The following is a 23,066-nucleotide window of genomic DNA, read 5'->3' as shown; positions in this document are numbered from 1 at the left end:
AGCGTAAACAAAGATTTTGAAACGAGACTTTCCTTTTGCTCCCAGAAGGCGAACCTTGATGAAAAGGCCATGGTCAGAGAAGAAATGGGGGCAGGGTCTCTCAGGGACTTGGAGTCTTCCTAAAGGCCAGGACCTGCTGGGACAAGCACTGTGGGCAACAAGAGGTAAGGAAGGATGGAGAGGAGGAGGAATTACAAAATTCAAAAGATCATAGAAGGAGTAAGAAATAAACTGTTAGAGGAAAGTGAGGGCAAGGTGGGTTCAGAACAAAGAACCTCCCACTGTTGGAAGCGGTGTGCCACTTCACTTCTCTGGGCCTCTCTGGAGAATTAGGGGCTGGACTAGTCTAAATAACGGCTAAAGTCTTTTCTAGGTCTGGCACCCTAGCAGTATGGATGCAGAGAGTCACTCAAGCCCTTATACTTGTGTGTGTGTGTTGTGGGGAGGGGAGTAAAGAAGCTGTCCAAAACCCCAACAACTCTGCCTTTCACCTACACCCCACAATTGCCTGCCAAGGCCAAGAGGCCTGGGGAACCATAAACCTGCCTCATCTAAGGCTTAAGAACCACATCTAGCCCTTAGAAAATCAGCAGTCAGAGTCTGAATCGGTTCAATTCAATGGAGTTTAACTTGTTTCATCTTTACAACTATTTATAATGAACAAGTCGTTAAAAATTGGAGAATTTTTTGTTTTTAATTTTTTTCATGCTGGAATTGAACCCAGGACCTCACACATGCTAGGCAAGTGCTCTAGCAGTGAGCTATACCCCCAACCCCGAATTATTTTGAAATGGCTTCACCGACTACTGTCTGCCTATTCAGTTAATATGCTGGAGACTTTAAGCTAATTTAATTGGCTCATTTGTTCCTTGATCTCTTGTTCAAGTCTTCCTATTTGTCTAGGAGGTCCCATCCAGCTCAGAAAGACACAGACCATTGACATCTGGTCTGTTCCTCTATCTACATCAGCTGTTCCTCATAAGCATCACTCTGAATCCAAGTGTGGGGATCTCCCCAAAGGAAATGCTCTCGGGCTCTTGTGCAGAACTGTCTGGACATTTTCCCTCTCTTCCTTATCACTGGCTTTTAACTAAGCCTTGCTTAGAATCTCTTCATACACTAAGGAACAGGTAAAGAACTCAGGCCCCAAAGGTGGTGGCAATGTCTCTGTTATAGTGGCCCCCAGAGCTGGGAACTAATGGCTCCTTGGAGCAAGTGTGCCCACAGCCGAAGTCTCTCTTCCCTGACCTGTTCCCTCTCTAGAGATTTCAGCCACTTCCTACAACAACATTATTTTCTGAATATGGAACACCTACAACGATGTGAGCCCTGCAAAAGATAGTTAACATAGATTTTCTAGTAAGAATCTTACAACAATCTCATGACATGGGAATTATTATTATTCCCATTTTACTGATGAGGAAAAGAATTCCAGAAGAGAATCTGTGGCAAAGCAAGTGGTAGAACTTGGATTTGAACCCAAATTGGCCTGATTCCAAGAACCTGTGCTGCTTCCTTGGTGGCCCACTTTTTCTGGTATATTAGGCAGGCACCAGAGGGACTAAATCACTGTTAGTAGCCAAATCTGGTGGATACACTCCATCAGTGCTGAGGTCCTGGAGATCCAGGTCAAACCAAAGCATAGGTCGATAGAGCAATGCTCACTGATGCTCAACTTTTTCAAATGTTGTTTCTGGATTTGCAAAGAGAAATCCCATCATGACCCATGACCCTGTCACTGTAAGAGGCTCTGGCCACCTCCTCCCTCTGTGGCAATTCTCGTCTCTTCCGTTGAGACAAGGGAAGAGAAACCAACACTCACTGAATACTTATTATGAGCCAGGCACAGGGGTAGGCACTTTATACTTTCCTCTCATTAAATCCTCACAACCACCTACTTTTTAGATAAGGAAACAGGGTAAGTTGCCAAGAACCCCACAACTAATAAGTATCAATGCACAACACAGATGGGTCTTGATGAGCTGTTTGGGTGACGTCATTCCTGAACTGATTTCCTCATAGATAGGACTCTGCAAGCACTTGTCAAATGTTTGCAGCATGCTAGAGCTGGAACAGGCACTCTGCCCAAACTTCTTATTCCCACCTAGTCTCTTCCCTCAGAGAATATTTCAGTGATGTGGTATAAACAAGGGAGTTGTAATCTCTAAATTTAGCAACAACAAATAGATAGTAAACTCAATGCCATGGGATTAGGGGGAGGTGACAGCTCTTTGTGAAACAACAATAGCAACAAAATTTGTCATCCTCTGGCCTAGTCATCCCTTCTTCAGGAATGTATGTATGTCCAATGAACCGACCTAAAGAGAACGAGAAAACCCACAAACCCACACAAATATTTTTGTAGATGCATTCTCTATATATAGACAACTCCAAATTGGAAACAACCCAAGTGCCTAAAATCAGGGAATGGTTAGGTAAACTATAGAGCTTCAGTCCAACATATTGCTATATTGCCATTTCCATGGACAGATATGTGGACAATGCACCATATGGAAAACTCCATATAGAATAACATCAATCAAAAAAACTAGGGCTGGGGCTGTAGCTCAGTGGTAGAGCACTTTCCTCGCATGTGTGAGGCACTGGGTTCAATCCTCAGCACAACATAAAAATAAAGAAAGAAAGATATTGTGTCCATCTACAACTAAAAAATTTTGAAAAAAACTAGAACCTAAATAGTATGCAAATGGTGATCATAATAAGCTTGTAAATTGTGTGAATTGGACACAATAGTGACTTGGTATTTATTATTTTTTACTATAAAAATGGCTAAATAGTCAGCAAAAAGAAAAAAAGAAAGAAAGAAAGAAGAAGCAAAGGAGATAATAGCTAGATGCATTTGTTCTCAAAGAGGAGAACTCCAAGAAATGTGCTGAGAGACCATCTACTCTTTGCCCCAGAAGGGGTCTGTCACTCAGAAAGCAGGGCCAGGCTACTCTCTTACACTCCACCACAGAAACCTTCCCTTAACTTGCCATACTCTGAGCCTCTCCGGGAGGAAATGGGGGCACAAATGACCCCAGAGAATAATTCCACCCACTGGGTAGCCCCATAGGTCTGGAATGCACAGCAGGACAGATGCATCAAGGCCTAAGGGTCCAAGTTCAACATCTTCATACTGTGAACCCTCAAGAGTGGCAGGAAAAGGCACAGTGGCACCCACCTATAATCCCAGCAACTCAGGAGACTGAGGCAGGAGGATCATAAATTCAAGGCCAGCCTGGGCAATTTAGCAGATCTTGTATCAAAATAAAAAATAAAAAGGGCTGGGGATGTAGCTCAGTGGTAGAATGCTTGCCTAGCAGGCACCAGACACTGGTTCAATCCCCAGTACTGGGGGAAAAAAAAAAGAGTGTCAGGGGCTGGGGTCGTGGCTCAGTGGTAGAGCACTTGCCTCACACATGTGAGGCACTGGGTTCGATTCTCAGCAACACATATAAATAGATAAAATAAAGGTCCATCAACAACTAAAAAAAAAAAAAAAAGAGTGTCAGGTAACCCTGAGAGATAATCTAGGGGGAGCCAAGAAAGAGCCTATTGCCAGGGTCACTATTTAGCCTCTCCCCTTCTGCCAACTGGCAACACTCTGGACCTCTCACCCTGAGGAGGAAAGAAACACAGCATTCTCCAGTTCCCTCTTTCCACTCCCATTCTAAGACACAGAGGGCAGCTCTCAGGCGGTCTCTCCCTGCCAGTCTTGACCTAGCCCTGACTTATCTAAGGAATGGGAGGTGGGCAGGTGGGGACAAATGAAAGAGAAGTGAAGAAATAATAGCAATACATAGCAATAACAGCTCAGTTCATCTTTTAAAAACATTTTTTAGTTGCAGATTGACACAATACCTTTATTTTATTTATTTGTTTTTATGTGGTGCTAAGGATCGAATCCAGTGCCTCACACACGCTAGGCAAGTACTTTACTACTGAGCCACAACCCCAGCCCTTCCCTTGGGGCCCAAGGCATGGTAGGCAAGTGCTCTACCACTAAGCTACACCCCGAGCCCTGACAATTTCCCTTTTTTGAGGATTTTATGATGTACCAAGCTCTCTGCATGCATATTCCCATTTGATGCTCATGACATCCCTCTGAAATATTGAGCTACTCCAATTTTAGCACACCAGTAGAAGTTCCACTTTACAATTGAGCAAAAGAAGGCTGGCTCAGAAAGTCAAGTGACTAGCCTAAGGCCTCATGGCAGCAAGTGGCAGATCCAGGACTCAAGCCCAGGTCTGTCCTCTGGCAAGAGTCTCTAAGGCTCACTCTAAAGGAAGGAGGCCAGCCCTGTTCCCACCTCCCTTGTTCATCTGCACTGTGCTCCTTCCACACATCAGTTGCCAGAGCAGCAGCTTGGATAGAAAGCAAGAGTTTCCATATATGGCCTGCCCCTCCCTCCACCCATAACCTGAACATGCTTTACACAGAGTTGCTTGAAAGGAGAGGAAGCTCTGCAGAGAGTGAATTAAAGACCATGCTTCTAGCTACAGGAGAAGGAGAAAAAGAGCTTGGCAGTGACACCCTGGCCCTTTTGGTCCAGCCTGTAGCCAGAGCCCTTCCCCTCCCCACGGCAGAACAGAAAGCAACCCAGTGCCCTCGGTCACTACCGGCCAGCCCAGCTTGGAGGAAGCAGGTGCACTGGAATGGCTTCCTGCTGCCACTGCAGTTGCAGAAGGGCCGGGGTTTCCTCCTCCAACGGCTGGCTGGGCCTACTAGAGGCCTCCTTCCTTGGGGATGTTCACTGCCCCTCTGTAGGGCACTTTGCCATCTATCTGGCCATTATTGTGTGTGGCCCTGAATCTGTGATGAACCTGGTGTTGGTAACCCTGGGGGTGCAGGGTGGGATGGGTAGTAAGCTAGACCAGGAAGCATCAATCTTTCAGGGCAAAGAGCTCTCCCAGGCCTCACTCCTACCCTGCCCATACACACCTCAACACTAGTGCCAATTTGGGGGCTAGAGTGGAGCAGTACCTGGGCATAAAAAGATACAAATGCTCATGGGCACATCTCAGGCTCCTCCGCCTTGGGCCAGCCCACACACTGCCCACTGCTGACTCAACTGGAAACCTTACCCTCTGTGGCTGGGAGGGGGACAAGACGGACTGGGAGGCATCTATGTCTCTTCTCACTTGCTTTTTAAAGGAACTTACTTCTCTGAAGTAATCTGTGCTAAAAAGGAGACTTACAAACAGTCAGGGCATCCCCAATATGCCATCTGTGCCCCTTCTAAGTGTCCTAGGCATGGGCAATGGAGGAGGCCATGCTGGGTCCCTTTTTGAGACAGTAAGAAGGAGGATCCCTGACAACTTCAATCCCGCCTCAATCCCCTCTCCTCTGTCTAGCCAGGACAAAGAGGGGTCAGTGGGCCACATGGACAATCCAAAGCAGGGACAAGACCTCCAAAGGCCTGGGGTTGCTGGGGTCCCGAGGAATGAGGCATGCAAAGCTGTAATGGTTTGTGGGGAAGGCATGTCATAGCTTATGGGATAGCAGATGCAGTCCCAGGAAACTGAGGTTTAGAAGACAGTACCCCCCCAAAGCTCCCAAAGTCATGATTCTGGCCCAAGATATCCCTAAACTATGAGAGGTTTTGACGCTGCCAGAAATGGGTAATACCCTTCCACCAAGAGGTTAAGAGAAGAGCCCCAAAGCAGCCCCACCCCTTCCTCCCCACCTACTTCAGCCACATCTGGAGAAATAAGAAAAGGCCCCTCCTTTCCTAACTGAGAAAACAGCATGAGGAGCCTGGGACATTTCTGGGTGGGGGGGTCAGAGGAACACTCACCCGCATAGCCTGGCCTGGAGCAGCCCAGAGCAAGGAGTCTCCTCTCGCTGCTGCTCAGTTAGTGGCTCAAAATAGCACGGGCTGCAGCCCCGCCCCTGTTCTCCTCCCTCTCCCAGGCCCCTCCCGCCGCAGCTGCCCAACCCAGGCCCAGCCAGTGGAGAAAGCAGAGCCCAGAGGACTGCGGGTACCAGGTATGCGGGTAGCGGAGCGAGAGGACGATGCAGCCTAGGTGGAGGAGGAGGCTCTTAAAGTAAGGTTAAGTGGTGGAGGGCAGGCAGTGTTGGAGGGGCAAGAGACAGGGAAGGTGGCACTTTCCTTCTGAAACACACTCAGACTCTCGGACAGCTGAGCTGATATGATCCCTAAAAATAGCAGAGGAATTTGAGACCTGCAGCCCCCGGCCCCACAGGCCGAGATTAAGATAAGCACATGCGCATTCACATACGCACACACACCCCAGCATGCATGAATACACACTCCCGGTGCAGTGTTTTTGAGAATGCACAAATCATAGGCCTACCCCTGCTATCTAATTACTGCGGCAGAGGCCAAGACAGCCACTAACATCCCATCCACCACACACACAGGGCCCAGTATATACTGTGCCCAAATAGCAGCCAACAGCAGTCCTATTTAGTCCAGCAGGATCCACAAGACCAGTCTGAAGCCCACTGTCACTGTCTCACTGTAATAAACATGCAGGGACATGCAAGGAATCAATCACTCTCCCTCTGTCTATATACCTCTGCACGCACAGCCAGCTGCTGTGCGGAAGGTGGTGTGGGTGGGGCGAGTGGGTGGGCCTAAGCCTTGCAGACAGAGGAAACTGTGGTTATCTGGCCAATGAGCAGCGGCTGCCAGTGAAGAGCAAGTGTTCCCCAGGAGAAATCCTGGCCTGACTCTAGTTAGCACCACAGGATGCCCAGATCAGGGATGGGGATCCCCAAGAGGCTGAAATGGTTATAGGGAGCAGGATGGGAAGGAGCCAAAAGACAGGGCCTGTGTGTCTCAGAAGCTGTCAGCTTTGCAGAAAAAAAAGTAAAAGTGATTACCTCCCTCTTCCTCTCCAGAAGAAAAAGAAAGAGGGAAAGAGGGGGGAGAGGGAGAGGGGCAGGTGGTGCTAGGAAGCACTGGGACAGAGCTGTTGCCTAACCAGACTGGCAGGAACTCAGGCTTGTCACCTCTGGCCAATCCAAAGAGCCAGTGGGTCCTGTAACTAGTATTACTTTCTTCAGGAAAACTTATTGGTAAGCACTACTCTGGAGGACCAAAACTCAGCTCTCCTCCTACCTACCTACCAGACACTGTACAAGTTTCCGAGTCACACTATCGTGCACACCTGCTTGTGCCTCTGCTTTCCAGGGAGGTTCTCTGGTCCTTTGAGGGCATGTGTCGTGTCATAGGTTTCTGCACCCCCATAGCCCACATAGCACAATGTTGCAAATCACAACTGCTCACTGAAAGACCCTGAGGAGCCTGAAATACTGATACCTGGATCCCATCCTTACCCTCCCATTTTCTGATTTAATTGATCTGGGAGGAAGGCCTAGACACTGTAATTTTTTTGTTTGTTTGTTTGTTTGTTTTTGTACCAGGGGTTGAACTCAGGGGCACTCAACCACTGTGCCACATCCCTAGCCCTACTTTGTATTTTATTTAGAGACAGGGTCTCATTGAGTTGCTTAGGGCCTCACTAAGTTGCTGAGGTTGGCTTTGAACTTGTGATCCTCTTGTCTCAGCCTCCCGAGCCGCTGGAATTACAGGTGTGTACCACCGTGCCCGCTGGCACTATGATTTTTTAAAACTTCCCGGGTGACTCTTATTTGCAGCCAAGGCTGAAAACTGTTTCCTAACACAGATGTTCCCCTTTGTTAAATGAATGAATGAATGAGTTAGCCATTTGACCATAGGCAGATGATTTAAATCTCCCTCATCTATAAAATAAGGACCTTGCCTATATTGACACTTACCCAGTTAATATGAGACAGGTATGGAATGGATGTAAAAGAGCTTTGCTTCTCAAAGTGTGGTCCCCATAACAGCAGCATGAGCACTACTTGGGGACTTGTTAGAAATACAAATTCTGCCCCTGTGATGGCAGTCGTGTGTGCCTGTAATCTCAGCAACTGGGGAGAATGAGGCAGGAGGATGCAAGTTCAAGGCTCCACTTGTCAACTTAAGCGGGACCTTGTCACAAAATGAAAAAAATGGCTGGGGTTGTAGCTCAGTGGCAGAGTACCCATGGACTCAATCCCCAGTACCAATAAATAAATAGATAGATAGATAGATAGATAGATAAAAGAAAAATGCAAATTCTGGGGCCTCACCCCAGACCTACTGAATCAAGAACTCAATATAGGACCCAGCACCCTTAACCAAGCTTCCAGTTGATTCTAATGCACGTTAAATTCTGAGAATCACTGATTTGACAGAAGTTATTTTGAAGGTAAAACCTTCAAAGCCAGACTTCCTGGTTCAATCTTGGCTCTTCCATGTAGTAAACTATACAACTTAACTTCTCTGTGGATCAATTTCTTTGCCTGTAAAATGGGGAAAATAATGGTACCTACCACATAGGGCTATTTTAGCGGGTAAAAGAATTAGTGCATACAACGTTCTAAAAACATTGCCCAGCACATTAGCTTTCATTAAATTTTAACTATTATTTTCTGTCTAGATCATTAAGGGGAGTAAAAAAAGGCATCAAAGAAAAATTTCCAGGTAACTGAAGCCTACTCCTTTTAAAGGACCAAATATTTTCTATTTTAAGTGTCTTTCTAAATCTATCATTATTTACAATCATAAAAATAATAAACTTTGGTGTGTGCTTGAGTTTGGTACTGGGAATTGAATCCAGGGCCTCACACATGTTCACAGGCTATGTAAGCACTCTGTCTCTTAGCTATACTTGCAGCCTTTTTATTTTATCTTGAGACAGGGTCTCACTAAATTACCAAGATTGGACTCAAACTTGAAATCCTCTTGCCTCAGTCTTCCAAGGAGCTGGCATTACAGGCATGCACCACCATGCCCAATTTAGGAAACACTCATTAATACTCCTTACTTTCTTCATTAAAACACACTGAACGTGGGCTGGGGTTGTGGATCAGTGGTAGAGTGTTGGCCTAGCATGCATGAGGCACTGGGTTTGATCCTCAGCACCACATGAAAATAAAATAAAGATATTGTGTCCACCTAAAAAAAAAAAAAAACACTAAAAAAAGAAAAAGAAATATTTAAAAAAAAAAAAAACGCTAAACTTAACTCAAAGGTCTCAAACTCTGCCCTCACTGTGACGACTCCTGACTTCCCAGCCTGGCTACAACCCATGGCTTGTGCCCCTCTAATGCTGCAGGCTCTCCTGGAGGGCACCAGCTGTTTCCAAGGCTTGGTGGCCAAATTGAAGCCTCTGATATGCTTATATGTGGAAATCCAGGCACCCTTTGTAGCTGTATATTTGCTTTTTAGATCTTTTCTTCCCTACACTCTATGACATCAAGCCATCCTCTGTCACTCACCTGATAGTGTGCCTGTGTCCAGCAGTCTCAGTTCCTTCTAATGTGCTATTTCTGCCAAAGGCTAAAAAGGCAAATAACCAGGCCTGATAAAAGAGTGTCCAAAACATAAAAAAATGGATGCCAGAGAAACTGCAGGTTCTCCTGCAAGTGAAGGGCCTTTCACACAAGTACCCTCCACTGTGTTTGCTTGAGGGCCTTCTACGCCCACTGCCATTCAGCAGTGCTCTCGAAATGACTGAGGTGACACTTGATCTGCAGTCTCTTCTGAGTTACTATCATGCCTCTTTTTCTATTCGGATGACTAACTCCTGTCAATTCGGTTTCTGAAACATTTGGTTAGTGTGTATGTAGGGGGATCATCTCAAATCAGCTTCATTTCCCCCTAGTGAAAAAGGCAGGGTCTTCTGTCAGAAGGCGTAAGTCCTGGCAGCCCACTCTCCTTCCCACCCAGCCACAACCAGTCCCTCTGATGCCCCAAGAGGGCACTGTCTCAGTGTGGCCCATGACTTCAATAAACTTAAGAATGGCTCTGGGGACATTCAGGCTCTCAGGCCTCTTCACCTGTCTCCAAGGACAGACATCATAATCTGAATCCCCCTCAGCACTTCACCTTCTTTACTCTCCTGACTCTCACTCTTTTGCCCTCTCTCAGGCAGATCTCCATGCATTCCCTGCCTGCACCTTCCCCAGAGCCTGTCCTCTACCATTGCCTCCACCATGCTCAACCTTCCCCATTCCTAAAGGTCCATCTTCTTATGAAGCCCACCTGAAACTCAAGACCCATCAAGAAGTGTAGTACAAAGAGCAGGGAACCGGCAGTTGTGTTCAACAGGGACTGAATCCCAGCTTGGCTTCTTTCTTGCTGTTTGACCTAAGGAAAGGTTGCTCTACTTCTTAAGAGTCTCCATTAAAAAAAAACCAAAACTTTAAAATAATACAATACTATAGCCAGGCACAGTGATGTGCACCTGTAATCCCAGCAACTCAGGAGGCTAAGGCAGGAGTTTGAGGACAGCCTTGGCAACTTAAGGAGACCTTATCTCTAAATGAAGAGTAAAAAGGATAAGGAGTATAGCCCAGTGGCAAAGCATCTTTGCGTTCAGTCCCCAGCACTAGAAAACATAACAACAACAACAATAATAATATTGCTGCTTTATGGGGTTGTTGTAAGAACAGAAAGAATATTATGTAATCTTAGGCTTGGCAAATTGTGGAGAGTGACTAAATGATTAATACCATTAAATTGTCATTAAAAACCACAACACTCACTGTTTATACTTAAACACATCACACACATGGTAGTTCTTAATTACATAAAGTGTGGTACTATTATATACAGTGGAGTATTGCTATACGGAATAGAGTCTTAGGTCAGCATGTAAGGCAAAAATAGAGTATAGTCAAAAACTCCTGAAAATCCACTAAATTGCTCAGAGAGTATAGTACACATGGCTTTGTACATGCATGGTCTCCCTTTATCCGCAGTTTCACTTTTTGTGGTTTCAGTTACCTGGGGTCAGTAATACTCTAGGAATATTCAATAGAAAATTCTGGAAATAAACAATTCATAAGTTTTAAATAGAACACAGTTCTGAGCAACATGATGAAATCTGCACCATCCTACTCTGTCCCACCTAGGATGTGAATCATCCTTTCGTCCGTATATCCACGTTGCATATGCTACACACCATTAGTTGTTTTGTAGCTGTCTTGGTTATCAGATGACTATTACAGTATCACAGTGCTTATGTTCAAGGAACCCTTATTCTACTTAATAATGGTCCCAAGGAACAGCAGTAGGGATGGTAGCAACTCAGGTATGCCAAAGAGAAGCTACACAGTGCTTCCTTTAAGAAAAACAGTGAGGGCTGGGGATATAGCTCAGTTGGTGGAGTGCTTGCCTCACATGCACAAAGCCCTGGGTTCAATCCCTAGCACCACAAAAAAAAAAAGAAAGAAAGAAAAAGAAAAATAGTGAAATTTTAAGAGAGAAGACATTTATATAAATTTTACTACAATATATTGTTGTAATTGTTATGTTTTATTATCTATTATTGCTAATTTCTTACTGTGCCTAATTTATAAATTAAACTTTACTATAGGCATGTATACAGGAAAAAAAAAAAAAAAAAACCAGTACATCTAGGATTTTGTACCAGCCATTCTTTCAGGCATCCACTGTGGGCACTAGAATGTATCCCCTGTGGATAAATGGGGAGGACTCCTATGCTTTTTTTTTTTTTTTAAGATGTTGATAGACCTTTATTTTATTCATTTATTTAAATGTGGTGCTGAGAATTGAACCCAGTGCCTCATACATGCTAGGCAAGCGCTCTACCACTGAGCCACAGTGCCAGCCCTCTATGCTTTTTATATAATACGTATCTGCATGAAAGCATAATGTATAGTCATGTATAACATTTATAATGAAAATATACAAAATAACTATTTTTACAATTTTTGGCTACAATAATATAGCTTCTTAAGCAAATATATAGTTGAATCTATTGAAGTTTATTATGCATATGCCAGGACTACAGAGCATAAACCAATGCTCTGAGTTGTAATCAATTCCTCCCTACAAGAACCATTTTCTATTTTCTTTCTATCCTATCCCATTCCCCAGCACTAAGCACACAGTAGGTATTTAACAAAAATCCTCTGGATTCACCCAGCTGATCTGAAAGGTGCACACATAATGAGGCAGGTGGAACAGAATGGGGAGAAGGGGATACCTTTACAGGGTGACAACTACAATTACTGTAACAACTTCAATTACTCTGCTCTCCCCCACTTGCAGTATGGTTGAGTGAAAAGTCATTGGCATGCAGAAAGGCTAAGCAGAGCAAGGGCAGGCCAGACTGTGAGGGTAGAGGAAGCATTCACTAACTCAACTAGCAATGGCTGTAGTACCCTGAGGTGAACACTGTGGGGAAGCACAATGCTTTCTCTTTAGTCTCCCCACAACTACACTGTGAGCTTCCTGAGACAGAGGTTGTATGTGTCATTATAATCCCTGCACCCACCTAGTTCTGGGCCCTGCTCAGAGATGACTCTGGATACAAAAGTGAGTAAAATGAGATGAAACAGACTTGGTTCCAGAGGAGATAGCAAATGTACTTCAATAGTTAGAATACAGAGAACATGCTTAATGCTCCAATGGGGGCCTGGATAATGTGTAGGACACATAAAGGAAAACACAAGAGACAAAGCTGGGAAGGTAGGCAGGGCCCATCAAGGAGCCAAGTGCTGTTGTTCCTGCAGTTCTTTCTGCAGCCTGCTATACATTTGTCCATCCTCTGATAACAGCACCCCAGTTTTCCTCTGAGGACTTACCCCAACATATGATTTGGGCCTGGCCAGTAAGAGAATCATATTCCCAGACTACAGGGTTGGTTCATGAGTGAACCGATCAGTATCAATGACCTATAACAAAACTTTTGGACTACTGAATCACACTTCTTTTCCTACAAGACTTGAACCTAGGGCTGAGTTATCTTGCCATTACTTGTCTGAAGACTAATTCAGCCTAGATGAGCTGAAAGAGAGAAGACAGACCTGGGTCCTGGTCATGATGTTTAAGTTTCCCGATAAGGCTGAGCCTGTAGCCAGTTCTACCTCTGGACTTTTCAGACACTTGAGCCCATATCTTTTTAAGCCAGTTGAGCTGGGCTGTCAAACCTGCAACTGAAACAGGTGTATCCAAGACAAAAGCAAGGTAAGCAGTCTAAGGGGGGGAAATAAAAAAAAAAAAAAAAAAGGCACATGCTGAGCACACTGGCCAGAAGATAGACACAGTGTTGCTTACTTTTCCTGACAAAACCTAGAGAGATAATTATTAAAAGGAAAATTGTGGACAAAGAAATTGCAGTTTACAGAGGTTACATAATTGCTTATGATCACACAGATAGTGATTGGTAGGGCCAGGATTTGGATTCAAGTCATTCAGACACTGAAAACCTGCCCCTTCCATGCTATTCCCTGCCTGTAAACAATGGAGTCATGGTAGATTTCTGGAGACTGAGGGGGCATGACTGAACCTGTGCTTTAGGAATGCTGATCTAACAGAAGGGTGGAGGGAAAGAAAGGAGGCTAGAAGCTGAAGGACCATGAGAAAAGCAAGGTAATAGCCAGATAAAGGATAAGAGGGTCTGTCTAGGGTTCTGGCAGGCGATGGCAAAGAGGGGTTCATGCAAGAGAAACGATCTTCTAGATGAGGTGGCCATTGCGGGAGGAGGGGAAATGGGCACAAGAGGATGGGAAGAGGGGGCTGGAGTTGTAGCTCAGCAGTAGAGCACTTGCCTAGCACATATGAGGCACTGGGTTTGATCCTCAGCACCATAAAAAATAAATAAATAAAATAAAGGTATTGTGTTCCTCTACAAGTGTGTGTGTGTGTGTGTGTGTGTGTGTGTATATATATATATATATATATATATATATATATTCAAAGACACCAAGATTTCAAAGTGGGGAGTCTGATAGGACAATGTGGCACCACTATGCAAAATAGGGATGTTAGATGGAGGCTGGCTTAGCAGGAAAGAGTTTGGAAAACACTGAGACCAAAGTTCTATTTAATATCTTAACAACAACAAAAAATTTTCCATTTATTCTCTAATTCCCCTATAAATCAAAACTCCTTAAAAAAAATTCTACCAACACTGTCCCCATAATGGATACCAATTGCAAATACTTGTATTACTAATATGTCATGTATAAAATGTCACTAATGGGGGGTTGGGGTTGTGGCTCAGTGATAGAGCACTTGCCTAGCATGTGTGAGACACTGGGTTCAATTCTCAGCACCTTATATAAAAAATAAAACAAAGTCCATCGACAACTAACAAAACATTAAAAAAAAAAAAAAAGTCACTAATGGAACTCTTTATTTGCAGAAGCTGCAGGCAGTCTTTTCAAGCACTCAGCCCTCAGGCCTGAGAAGGGTCGCCTACAGCACTTATGCTTCCTGGGTAGGAGGGTACCAGCTGCCATGGTGACAGGTGCACCCCCTCAGATGGCCACTTCAGAAGTTCCTCAGCATAGTACTAGAGGGCAGTTCCTTAAATGCCAGTTCAGGAGAGACTTCCCTTTCTCGGGAGAAATTATCCTAATTCCTCTGTGGGGGTGGGACGGGCGGGGATGAGGATGTAGACAGAGATTGGCATCCCTCTGAAGGGCCGAAATTAAAAAAAGAAAAAGAAAATCAGCTAGGCAACATGACCAGTTAATCACGAAGTGGAAGAAAGCAAATCCCCTTGAAGAAGACTAAGGAAGACTTAAAGGGGATGGAGGGGAGGTGTTGAGAAGAAACCTGGAGTGCCTAATGGCCCATTCGGCTCCTTCAACGGAGCGGCGGGGCCAGGGGGGGTACTCTCCGAGTCAACCCAAGACCTAAGCCCCAGCCCCAGCCCCAGCCCCAGCCCGCGCTTCCCCCCGCCCCCGCGCCAGTCCGTCGGCGCATAGGCGGAGCCAAGCTCAGCGCATGCGCCGAGAGCCTAGGCTGCACCGCCCTGCAGCGCTGCTGGAACCCGGCAGAGGGCGGCAGCTCCCTTCTTGTTCCCCTGCTGGCACCGGCGAGGCCGCGGGAATTCACCTCCGCCGGGCGGGCCTCCGGGCCCCGCCCACAGGAGGCGTCCCCGGGGAGCTCAAAACAGGGTGGGGGTGGGGGATGCTGCGACAAGATGGCCTCTCCTCTTACCCCGGAGGGATGCGGCAAGAAAAGGCAGAGATGAGCTCGGCGCCCAATTCATTTTCATCATCACCCTATCCACAGTGCCTAAAACAATCCTTAAATGTAGTCTACATTCAGTAAGTGCTTATTTATGGGATAAAATGAATGAATGAATAACTGAATCCAGGTAAGAAAATTCTGGGGACGCCTTGAATCTCTGTTGTGGGCAGGGGTCCGGGACAAAGAATCAGGAGGGTCAGTGGGCATGGGCAGATCGCTGCCCCAGAGGTGGTCATAGACTTAGGCCTCAGGCACTCCTCCAGACCCTGCATTCCACAGGCCCCTGACTTGGCACACCCGAGGTTTGCTCTTGGGCAAGGAACCCATGCGAAGACCCGTAAGCTTATTCTCTGCCAAGACCAGGCAGTCAGGTCCCAGCTTCTGTAGGGACCACCTGAATGGCAGCTCCAGTAGGCATGCTGCTCTCTGGGGACTCAACTGCTAGGAATTTCCTCATGGCCAATGGGGCTTTCCAAACTGTCTTTGTCTTGCCAAGCTCCCTAAAGGCCCAAAGCCAAGGGCCAGCCTTGGGGATGGTTTCCCAGAACCCTTCACACCTCTGCCCCAAATCTCATCAAGACTTGGGTCACTTGTTATTCTACTAAATGCTCCACATACACAATATTTCCATCCCACCCCCTCTGGCAGACATTTGTGAATGAGCATAATGAAGCATTGTTCTCTTTTTTGTATAAATGACAACTCTTCTCAATTTCCACAGAAGAATAGAGGAAAACCAGTTCAAGGGTCAGCAATACTGATTTAAATTAGGTACCCAAAGGCCTTCCTGGGTGTGAGAGCTGGCGACCTATGCTGCTTATTCTCAAAGTCAGGCTCCTTTAGAGGTCCCTCAGTTCCCCCAAACATTCAGTAAGTATTTGAGGATCTGGGCATTCACTTCTGGAACCCCTTTTTGGGCCTATTTCTAGAAATCTTTGAAATAAAAGTACCCACTCAGTCCCAAGGAAGTAGGAAGAAACAAAAGCCCCTGCCTTGCCTACCAGCCCTCCTCCCCCACATGAAAATAGTCTGCCAAACCCATGGGCATGTGAGCACCTGTGTGTTACCGGGCTGGGCAGAAGATGTGCTTGGCAAGGTGAGGAAGCCCCAGTTGTGGTGGCACACCGCCAGGGACCTGTTGGCCCTGGGGCATTAGGATTCCAAAGCTGGTGAAGTGGAGAAATAGCCAGAGGACAAACCTTCCTTCCTGAGAGAAAGGGGAAATGCCACTAGCCCAGCATCTCCAGGGGAACACTGAAAGAGATGAACCTTCCTGTTTTAGCCACACTGTTCAATATGGTAGCCACTAGCCAGGGGTGGTTGTTTAATTGAAGTTAAATCAAAACAATGAGGTACTTCTCAGTAAATAAAAAACAAATTTAAAAGACTGTTCCCATTAGCCATATTTCAAGTGCATAATAGCGACTTGTGACTCATGGCTACTGAGTTGGACAGCACAGACCTCAGAACATTTCTATCTTTGCGGTGTGTTCAGTAGGACAAGTCTGGTCCGGAGGTTCCCCCTTCTAGTTTGTCCTGGTCATTCTTGACAAAGCCTCCTTTAGGTGGTGGCCCTGACTACCTGCTGTTCTCTACTATCTCTGCCCAGAATTTGCTTAGACCCTTGTCCCACATGTCTTATTTCTTAGGCTTCAAAAAGAAGTGGGGGAGGGGACTGAAGTCACAATTAACACCCAGCTGGAAAGCAGAAGCCAGATGCCACAGGCCTGAAAAGGCAAGGCTGAATGGAAGCCTGCCCCCACCCCACTGGTGTCCCAGGCTCAGGAGAAAGCCCCTCAGTGCTGCACAATCGTTCCTTGTTTCCAGTCTCTGGACCTTGCATGGCTAAGACATCTGGAATGTAGTGGCCTGAGGGTTTCCCTGGCACCCACTGCAGGACTCATCAGCTATTAGTGCTCCAAAGAGAGAAGTCCCCATAGAACCCTGAACTTTCAAGGGCAAATAAGATTTCTGAAACCTTGTCAAGGTCAAGATGCTAGGAGTTCCTTCATGGGCAATGAAGGCCATAACTGGACACCTCCCTGTTTGGCCAGCTGGATAAACCAAACCCTGTGACAAGCTAGAGAGGCTCAGGCAAGCTCCACTAGGCCTGGATGCATGGGAGAAGAAGTCAAGAGAAATAGACCTAACCACTCTCACATTCTATCCCAGGGACTCAGTCTGAGAGATTCTGCCATAGTGGCTAGAAAATCCAACAGGAGAGTCCAGATGAATTCATATATGTGATGAAGGAGCAGAGGACAGACCCAGGAACTGGCAGGTCAAGGTTGTCTTTCTGTTCTATACCTCAGTTCTTGCTTAACCCTAACCCTTGGTAGATTTCCAGGAGCAAGATGGGTGTGAAGAAACAGAATAAACGATGGAATGACAAAAAAATATAGAGGTGGGGGGAGGGAGGGAGGGGTGGTCCAACTGGAAAACAAATAGGTAGGAAGAAGCCTGGCACTCTAAAGGTATTGGCATCAGCCAATAATTTGACTGAGGGAAGTCACAGAAAAAGCAGCATAATTTGAAAAACTGGCATCAAACGAGACACCAGATTGGAAACTCAGGGCAAAGCCACTCTGGGATGATTTGCCACCCTGAGTTAAACTTGGGCCTGTTTCCCTATCTCTACCCTAAGGACACATTGAGCAAAAGCACCAGCCTGAGGACAAGAGTAAAGGACTCACAGCTGAGTCATTAATAGGAACAGGGCCTGTGGCATTCCTATGGGCAGATGGTCTATGCTACCAGGCACCAAATGCTTTCCAAGGTATCAGAGATGGATTAATGATGACCATGATAGTCCCCCACTTTATTTATGGTTTCACTTGCTACAGTTTCAATCCAAAAATATTTAATGGAAGTTTCCAAAAATAAATAATTCATCAGTTTTAAATAACTTTTACTACAGTATACTGTTGTAATTACTCAGTATTACTGTTAATCTCTTACTTTATCTAACATAAATTAAATTTTTTCATATATATGCATGTATAGGTAAAACATGATACTCACACAGTTCAGTAATATCTACAGTTTTAGGCAGCCATCGAGGGTCTTGGGATGTATCCCCTGTGGATAGGGGTACTAACATACTCAGGAGGCATTATTATGAGGCTGTTATAAGTGATTTTGTATGTATTGATTCCTTTAATCCTTAGAAAAATCTTAGAAGGAAAGAATTACCATAGTTCTCATTTTATAGACGAGGAAAATGAGGCCCAAAGAAATTAAATAACTTGCCCAAGGTCACTGACCTAGTAAATAGCAGAGTTAGAATTTGGACCAGGCAGTCCAGCTGGAATACATGCACCACCCAACTCATAACAATATATTGACAATACACACAGTTAAACATAGCTTCTGATTTCTGGGCCTTTCTGCCTGTGCTGCCTTCTATCTCCTTCTCCTTCCTAAATGAGCTGAAAGCAGTTCCTATAAGCAAAACCAAACCCTTTCGTTCAATTCCTGTTTACCAAGCATCTGTTCCTACAGCAACAATAAGAGCTGCAGACTGGGCATTTTGAAGAGAATGGGTGGGAATGAGGGTACAGGGGCCTTTATAGGATGGGTCGCTCTTTTAGAGGCACAGAAAAGAGGCCTGAAAACTAGTTGAAAGACAAAGGGGCTGGGTGGGGAAGCCAAGGCCATAATTTCCTCAGGTTTGAAGCCAGCCTTCCCCTGGACAGAGAAGGTGAAGACAGCTTAGAAGGACTAAAGACTGGTGGCAGAAGGAGGGGAAAGAGAGAAGAAAAAACAGTTCTAGATTCTGTAGGGGGTATGTGCATGGCACTCAGGCCATTCCTGAGCTGGATGTCCTGTCACAGATCCCAGTTCTATGATTCTCTTCCTCAGGTCAAAGCCAAGAAATGATGGGTGGAGGCAAGGAACCATAAAGAAATAATAAAGAGGAATGCAGGCAGGCATCTATGTGCCTGTACAGGGTGGTTCACCTCCCACAAGGGAAGGTGAGGGCATTTTGGGTGAGGTGGTCAGGTTGACACCCTTCACCTTCTCCAAGCCTAGGCCTCATTCCTGCCTGTTCCCATCCACCCAGCTAAACAAGAAACTCCTGTCACTCTCCAGAAATCCTGAGGCCAGAATCTCAAGCTGCTGTGCAATACCGTTCTGCCAGGCAAAGCCAAGTACTAAGGAGAACAGGGATGTTTGCTAGTCACTGAATTCCAGGAAGTCAAACCACAGCCGTTTCCCCCAAGGCTTCTCAGGCCATGGGCCCAGTTTCCCTCTTGCCTCTGCTGATCTCAGTGCATGTCCAAATAAGTGGGAATGGGACCTTACCCCATATCTGTGTCCTTTAGGTAACCTAGGCGCCTACTGAGAAGAAGGCAAGGCTGTGCCAGGCTCAGCATAGGCTGGATTCCCTAGCGCCTGGTGCCAGGCACACAGGCTGCTGCAGCCTGGACAGCTCCGGGGAGGGCGAGGTGGAAGATGCCAGCCCAGTGATGGAGGAGGCCTTTTACCACTCTGAAGCCAGGGCTTCTGTAATCAGCTCCATAATCAAACCAATCCACAAGTGAGGGAGGCAGTGTGAAGAGGAGCAGGAGACAAGGCCCCAGCAGGAAGAACTCATTAAGGAGATAGATCAGATCCTTCTACTTCATTGTGCCCTGAAAGGTTCCACTGAGATCTCCAGATATTCTCCCCTCCATGTGAGGGGGCTGGGCATGAAACTGGGTGGCACAGAGAATCATGATGGTCTCATGCTGCCTGATAGTGCTGTCACTGCTTGGACTCTAGCCTATGCCACCCAGCACCAAGATCTAGCTTTTCACAGCTGTCTAGTTCTGGAGAAAGTACAGACTCCCTAATCACAGGGACCACCTTAGACTTTCTCCTCCACAGACCAAGCCCACAGTGTGATATGGAACAGGTGCTCCTCAAGACTTCCTGACATGCCCTGACTGCACAAAGGCTCCAGGGTCATTGATCTCCCTATGGCCCAGAGCCAAGGCTCCCCACCTCACCTTCAGCCCCCTCCTGCTCAAAAGCCAGAGGCAACCTCCTAGTCATACTAGAAGTGCCCTGCCCTGCTTGCCACAGGGAGGGAAGGAGGAAGTGAGTCAGCTCCTTGAAGAAATGGGAATGAGAGGGAGGAGCCAGCAAAAATGAGATCAGAGGGCAAAGGGTACAGGGGCCAGAAAGGTCCCTAACAGAGACACCAGGTCCTAGAGATGTTGTGGGGCCCACAGAGTAGAGGACAGACATGTGTGACAAATTCAGTAGTGCCATCTCCTACAGGGGCTGGGTCGATGCTATAGGCCAGAGAACCTGGGTCTGGCAGGCAGGCCCTACCTGAGGATGGAATCTGAGGCAACTCCCCTTCCTGAATCACCAATGGATTGGAGGAAGTGAGGCCTTGTGGGAAATGGCCAGCCACTTCTCTGCTCCGAGAGGTGAAGTCTCTCATCTCCAAGTCCTCCCACTTCTTCTCTTGAGCCCTTTAGTGTCAGAAGCCCAAGAGGGAGAGAGATGTTTGTGTCTCCCAGTAGGAAATGGAATCTATGCCGGGCCCCCAGAGCAGAGCAGTTCCAGCTGCCCTAGCACCAGTCCTACCCTCTCTGGTGGCCCCTACCCATGTGGGAGCTGTCCCCAGGCTCCAGCTGGAATTTGTTGTGCTCTGACTGGGAAAGATCTTTGTCGTGAAAATTCCCAGTCTGCAGACATTCCGGCAGGAAGGCAGTCCAGGGAAAGCAGCAGGAGGGAAGAGGAAGCCTTGAGCCCTACAGGGCCACATTCCAACCCTCAGAGACCTGTGGCCAGACAGGCACATTCCTTCAGGTCCCCTGGATGGGACACTTTACGGCCCCCATGTAACCCTGAAGCTCCTTCTCACCCAAGCTGGTGCCTTCCCCAGGCCTCTGCTCCTGGATGCTTATGGAACCCACTCTCCTGCACTCCTTTGTGCCAAGTCCCCAAGCACAGAAGAGACAGAGCTAGTGGGTGGAGGCAGGACATAGTAATGTACTGCAGACCGTCACCAGGGCCCGTCAGAGGAGAGGGTTCTAATAACCAAAACTGAAGTGAACAAGGAAGACTAGACAGAGAGAATGGGCAACCAGTTCACAGTTTGAGAATCATCTTTCCTTCAACAAACATCTGCTGCTCTCATGAAGTGTTCTAACATTAGATAACTAATCAATCAGAACTTGATAGGTGCTATGAAGGAGAAGGATGGGTGCTGCCATGATGAGGAACTCATAAGGTCTGAGAGGATCCGGGAAGGCTTCCTTGAGGAAGTGACATTCAAATTGGGGCCAATGTGCATGCGTAAGCATGTAGGCAGGGAAAGGCACTATCAACAAGAGGAGTGTCAGGTATCCACCATGGAAGCTGATGAGAACTCTGGGTTACACACCCACCACCTGTTACACCCTTGGCCAACCTTGCTCCTCCACCTTTTTCCCACAATGCACACAGAACAACAGTGCACAGTCTTAGGCAGTGCTCCTGTTCAGAAGTGACACTATGGGGATCCAGCCACCCCAAATGCTATGGAGATCAGTACTAGCATGCCAGTATGGGCAACAAAAGGTGAGGGAGCCAGTGTCCCCCTGCCTGCTGGATCTAGGATCTAGCAAAGAAGCTGCATGAGAACCAACTGTGTGTCCCTTCTCCACCCCTGGGGGACAACAGCAAACCTGTCGAAGCAGCTGTCTCATCCCTTCTTGAAGTTTCCCTCAGCCATTCTTTCCTTCATTTCTCAGCCCCCACCAGATTAAACTCTGCCTGCTTCCACTTGGGTTCACTTCCTCTGACTGACCCTCAAGAGACACTGAAAGCACCAGTCACAGTCTTCTTCTGAACACTGTCCACAGAGCAAGAGAGGCCAGTCATCCCTGGCTTCCCCTTCCTTCTAGAAGGAAGACTAGATGAAGAGGCTTCTAGTATCACAGGCAGCAGGTATCAGAAGGGCCCAGGTCTGTGCTGGATAGGAGATTTGTAAGGCTAGCCACATAATGCTTTCCTGTATGCTCTAGCACACTAATTAAGAGTCAATGGCCTGAGTTCAAATCCTAATAAGTCACTTTATAGCTATGCAACCTTATACAACTTGCTTAACCTTAACCCATTATACAATCATTGGTGGTAGTCCAGTTTTCTCATCTGTGAAACAGATTATTATAATACCTAATGCAAAGGGTTATTGGGAAAATTAAATGAGTTAACATGTGAAACATCTAGAACAGTGCCTGACACCCAGTGAATGCATGCCATGAGTCTCACCTCCCATTACTTTCCATGCCTTCTTCCCTCAAGGTACTTCTCAGTAGAATCTTAACCAGGCCATTGAATGCCACCCAGGAGCACCCGCTGTGCTGGGCACCACATGGAGAACCCTCTACAATCTTCCCTGGCCAGAGTCTATGGAAAGTGCAGGGGCTGAGCTGTGCCAGGGAAGAACACCATGCCCTGATTCTGAGGGACATATGGCAGGAGATTAATGGAGCCAGAGTGGTGACCTAGGTCTAAGGAAATAGTTTCCCAACCAAACCAGAGCCAACAACTGAAAAAATAAGCTTTGCTGACACTGTCCCCTGTATTTAACAGAACAGAAGCTGTTGCCAAACACCATGCAGGACTCTAGAGTTGGCTGCCCCCCCAAATCTGCACAGCAGGGGGCAGGAGGCTGTTAAAACACCATTCCTTCACAGTGCCTGACTGGCATACTCAGTGTCTACAGTGCAGCCGGATGCCTGGGGCACATCCATACCGCTGCCCAGACTGACAACGCAGGCACCAAGCAGCCTGCCTGGGCAGCAGGGGAGCCCCCACCCCATCTGGGTTATGGGACCCCATTGCCACCCCAGATGCTGCCTTCCACCCTGGGCCAAAGTGAGGACAGTCTAGCAGCTCAGTGCAGTGGGGTGGCGGGAACCCTGCTGGCAGGCAGAACGCGTGCTTGTGGTTTCTGGGAAACGCTGTAGAGATTTGCAGCATTTTTAAAATACTTGTGTTCCCACCCGCCACACACTCCCCTTCACCCCA

The 23,066-nt window shown here is 46.8% G+C and overlaps 1 protein-coding gene across 8 annotated transcripts in view; it reads right to left on the bottom strand.

Annotated features, from left to right (window-relative positions):
- Positions 1–23,066, bottom strand: part of Myo18a (myosin XVIIIA) — a 98,351-nt gene that overhangs the window by 57,235 nt on the left and 18,050 nt on the right. Inside the window, exon 1 of one of the 8 annotated variants that reach the window (XM_071603682.1) lies at positions 5,802–5,852. The exons of the other annotated variants lie outside the window; for them this stretch is intronic. Coding sequence (XP_071459783.1) covers positions 5,802–5,807 — 6 coding nt within the window. The 5' untranslated portion in view covers positions 5,808–5,852. Of the gene's footprint in view, positions 1–5,801; positions 5,853–23,066 lie in introns of those variants that run through there. 8 annotated transcript variants of the gene reach the window in all.

The sequence above is a fragment of the Marmota flaviventris genome, chromosome 17 (genome assembly GCF_047511675.1).
Source record: "Marmota flaviventris isolate mMarFla1 chromosome 17, mMarFla1.hap1, whole genome shotgun sequence".
Lineage (NCBI taxonomy): Eukaryota > Metazoa > Chordata > Mammalia > Rodentia > Sciuridae > Marmota > Marmota flaviventris.
The sequence above is the reverse complement of the archived record's forward strand: the minus strand, read 5'-3'. Positions and strand labels throughout refer to the sequence as shown.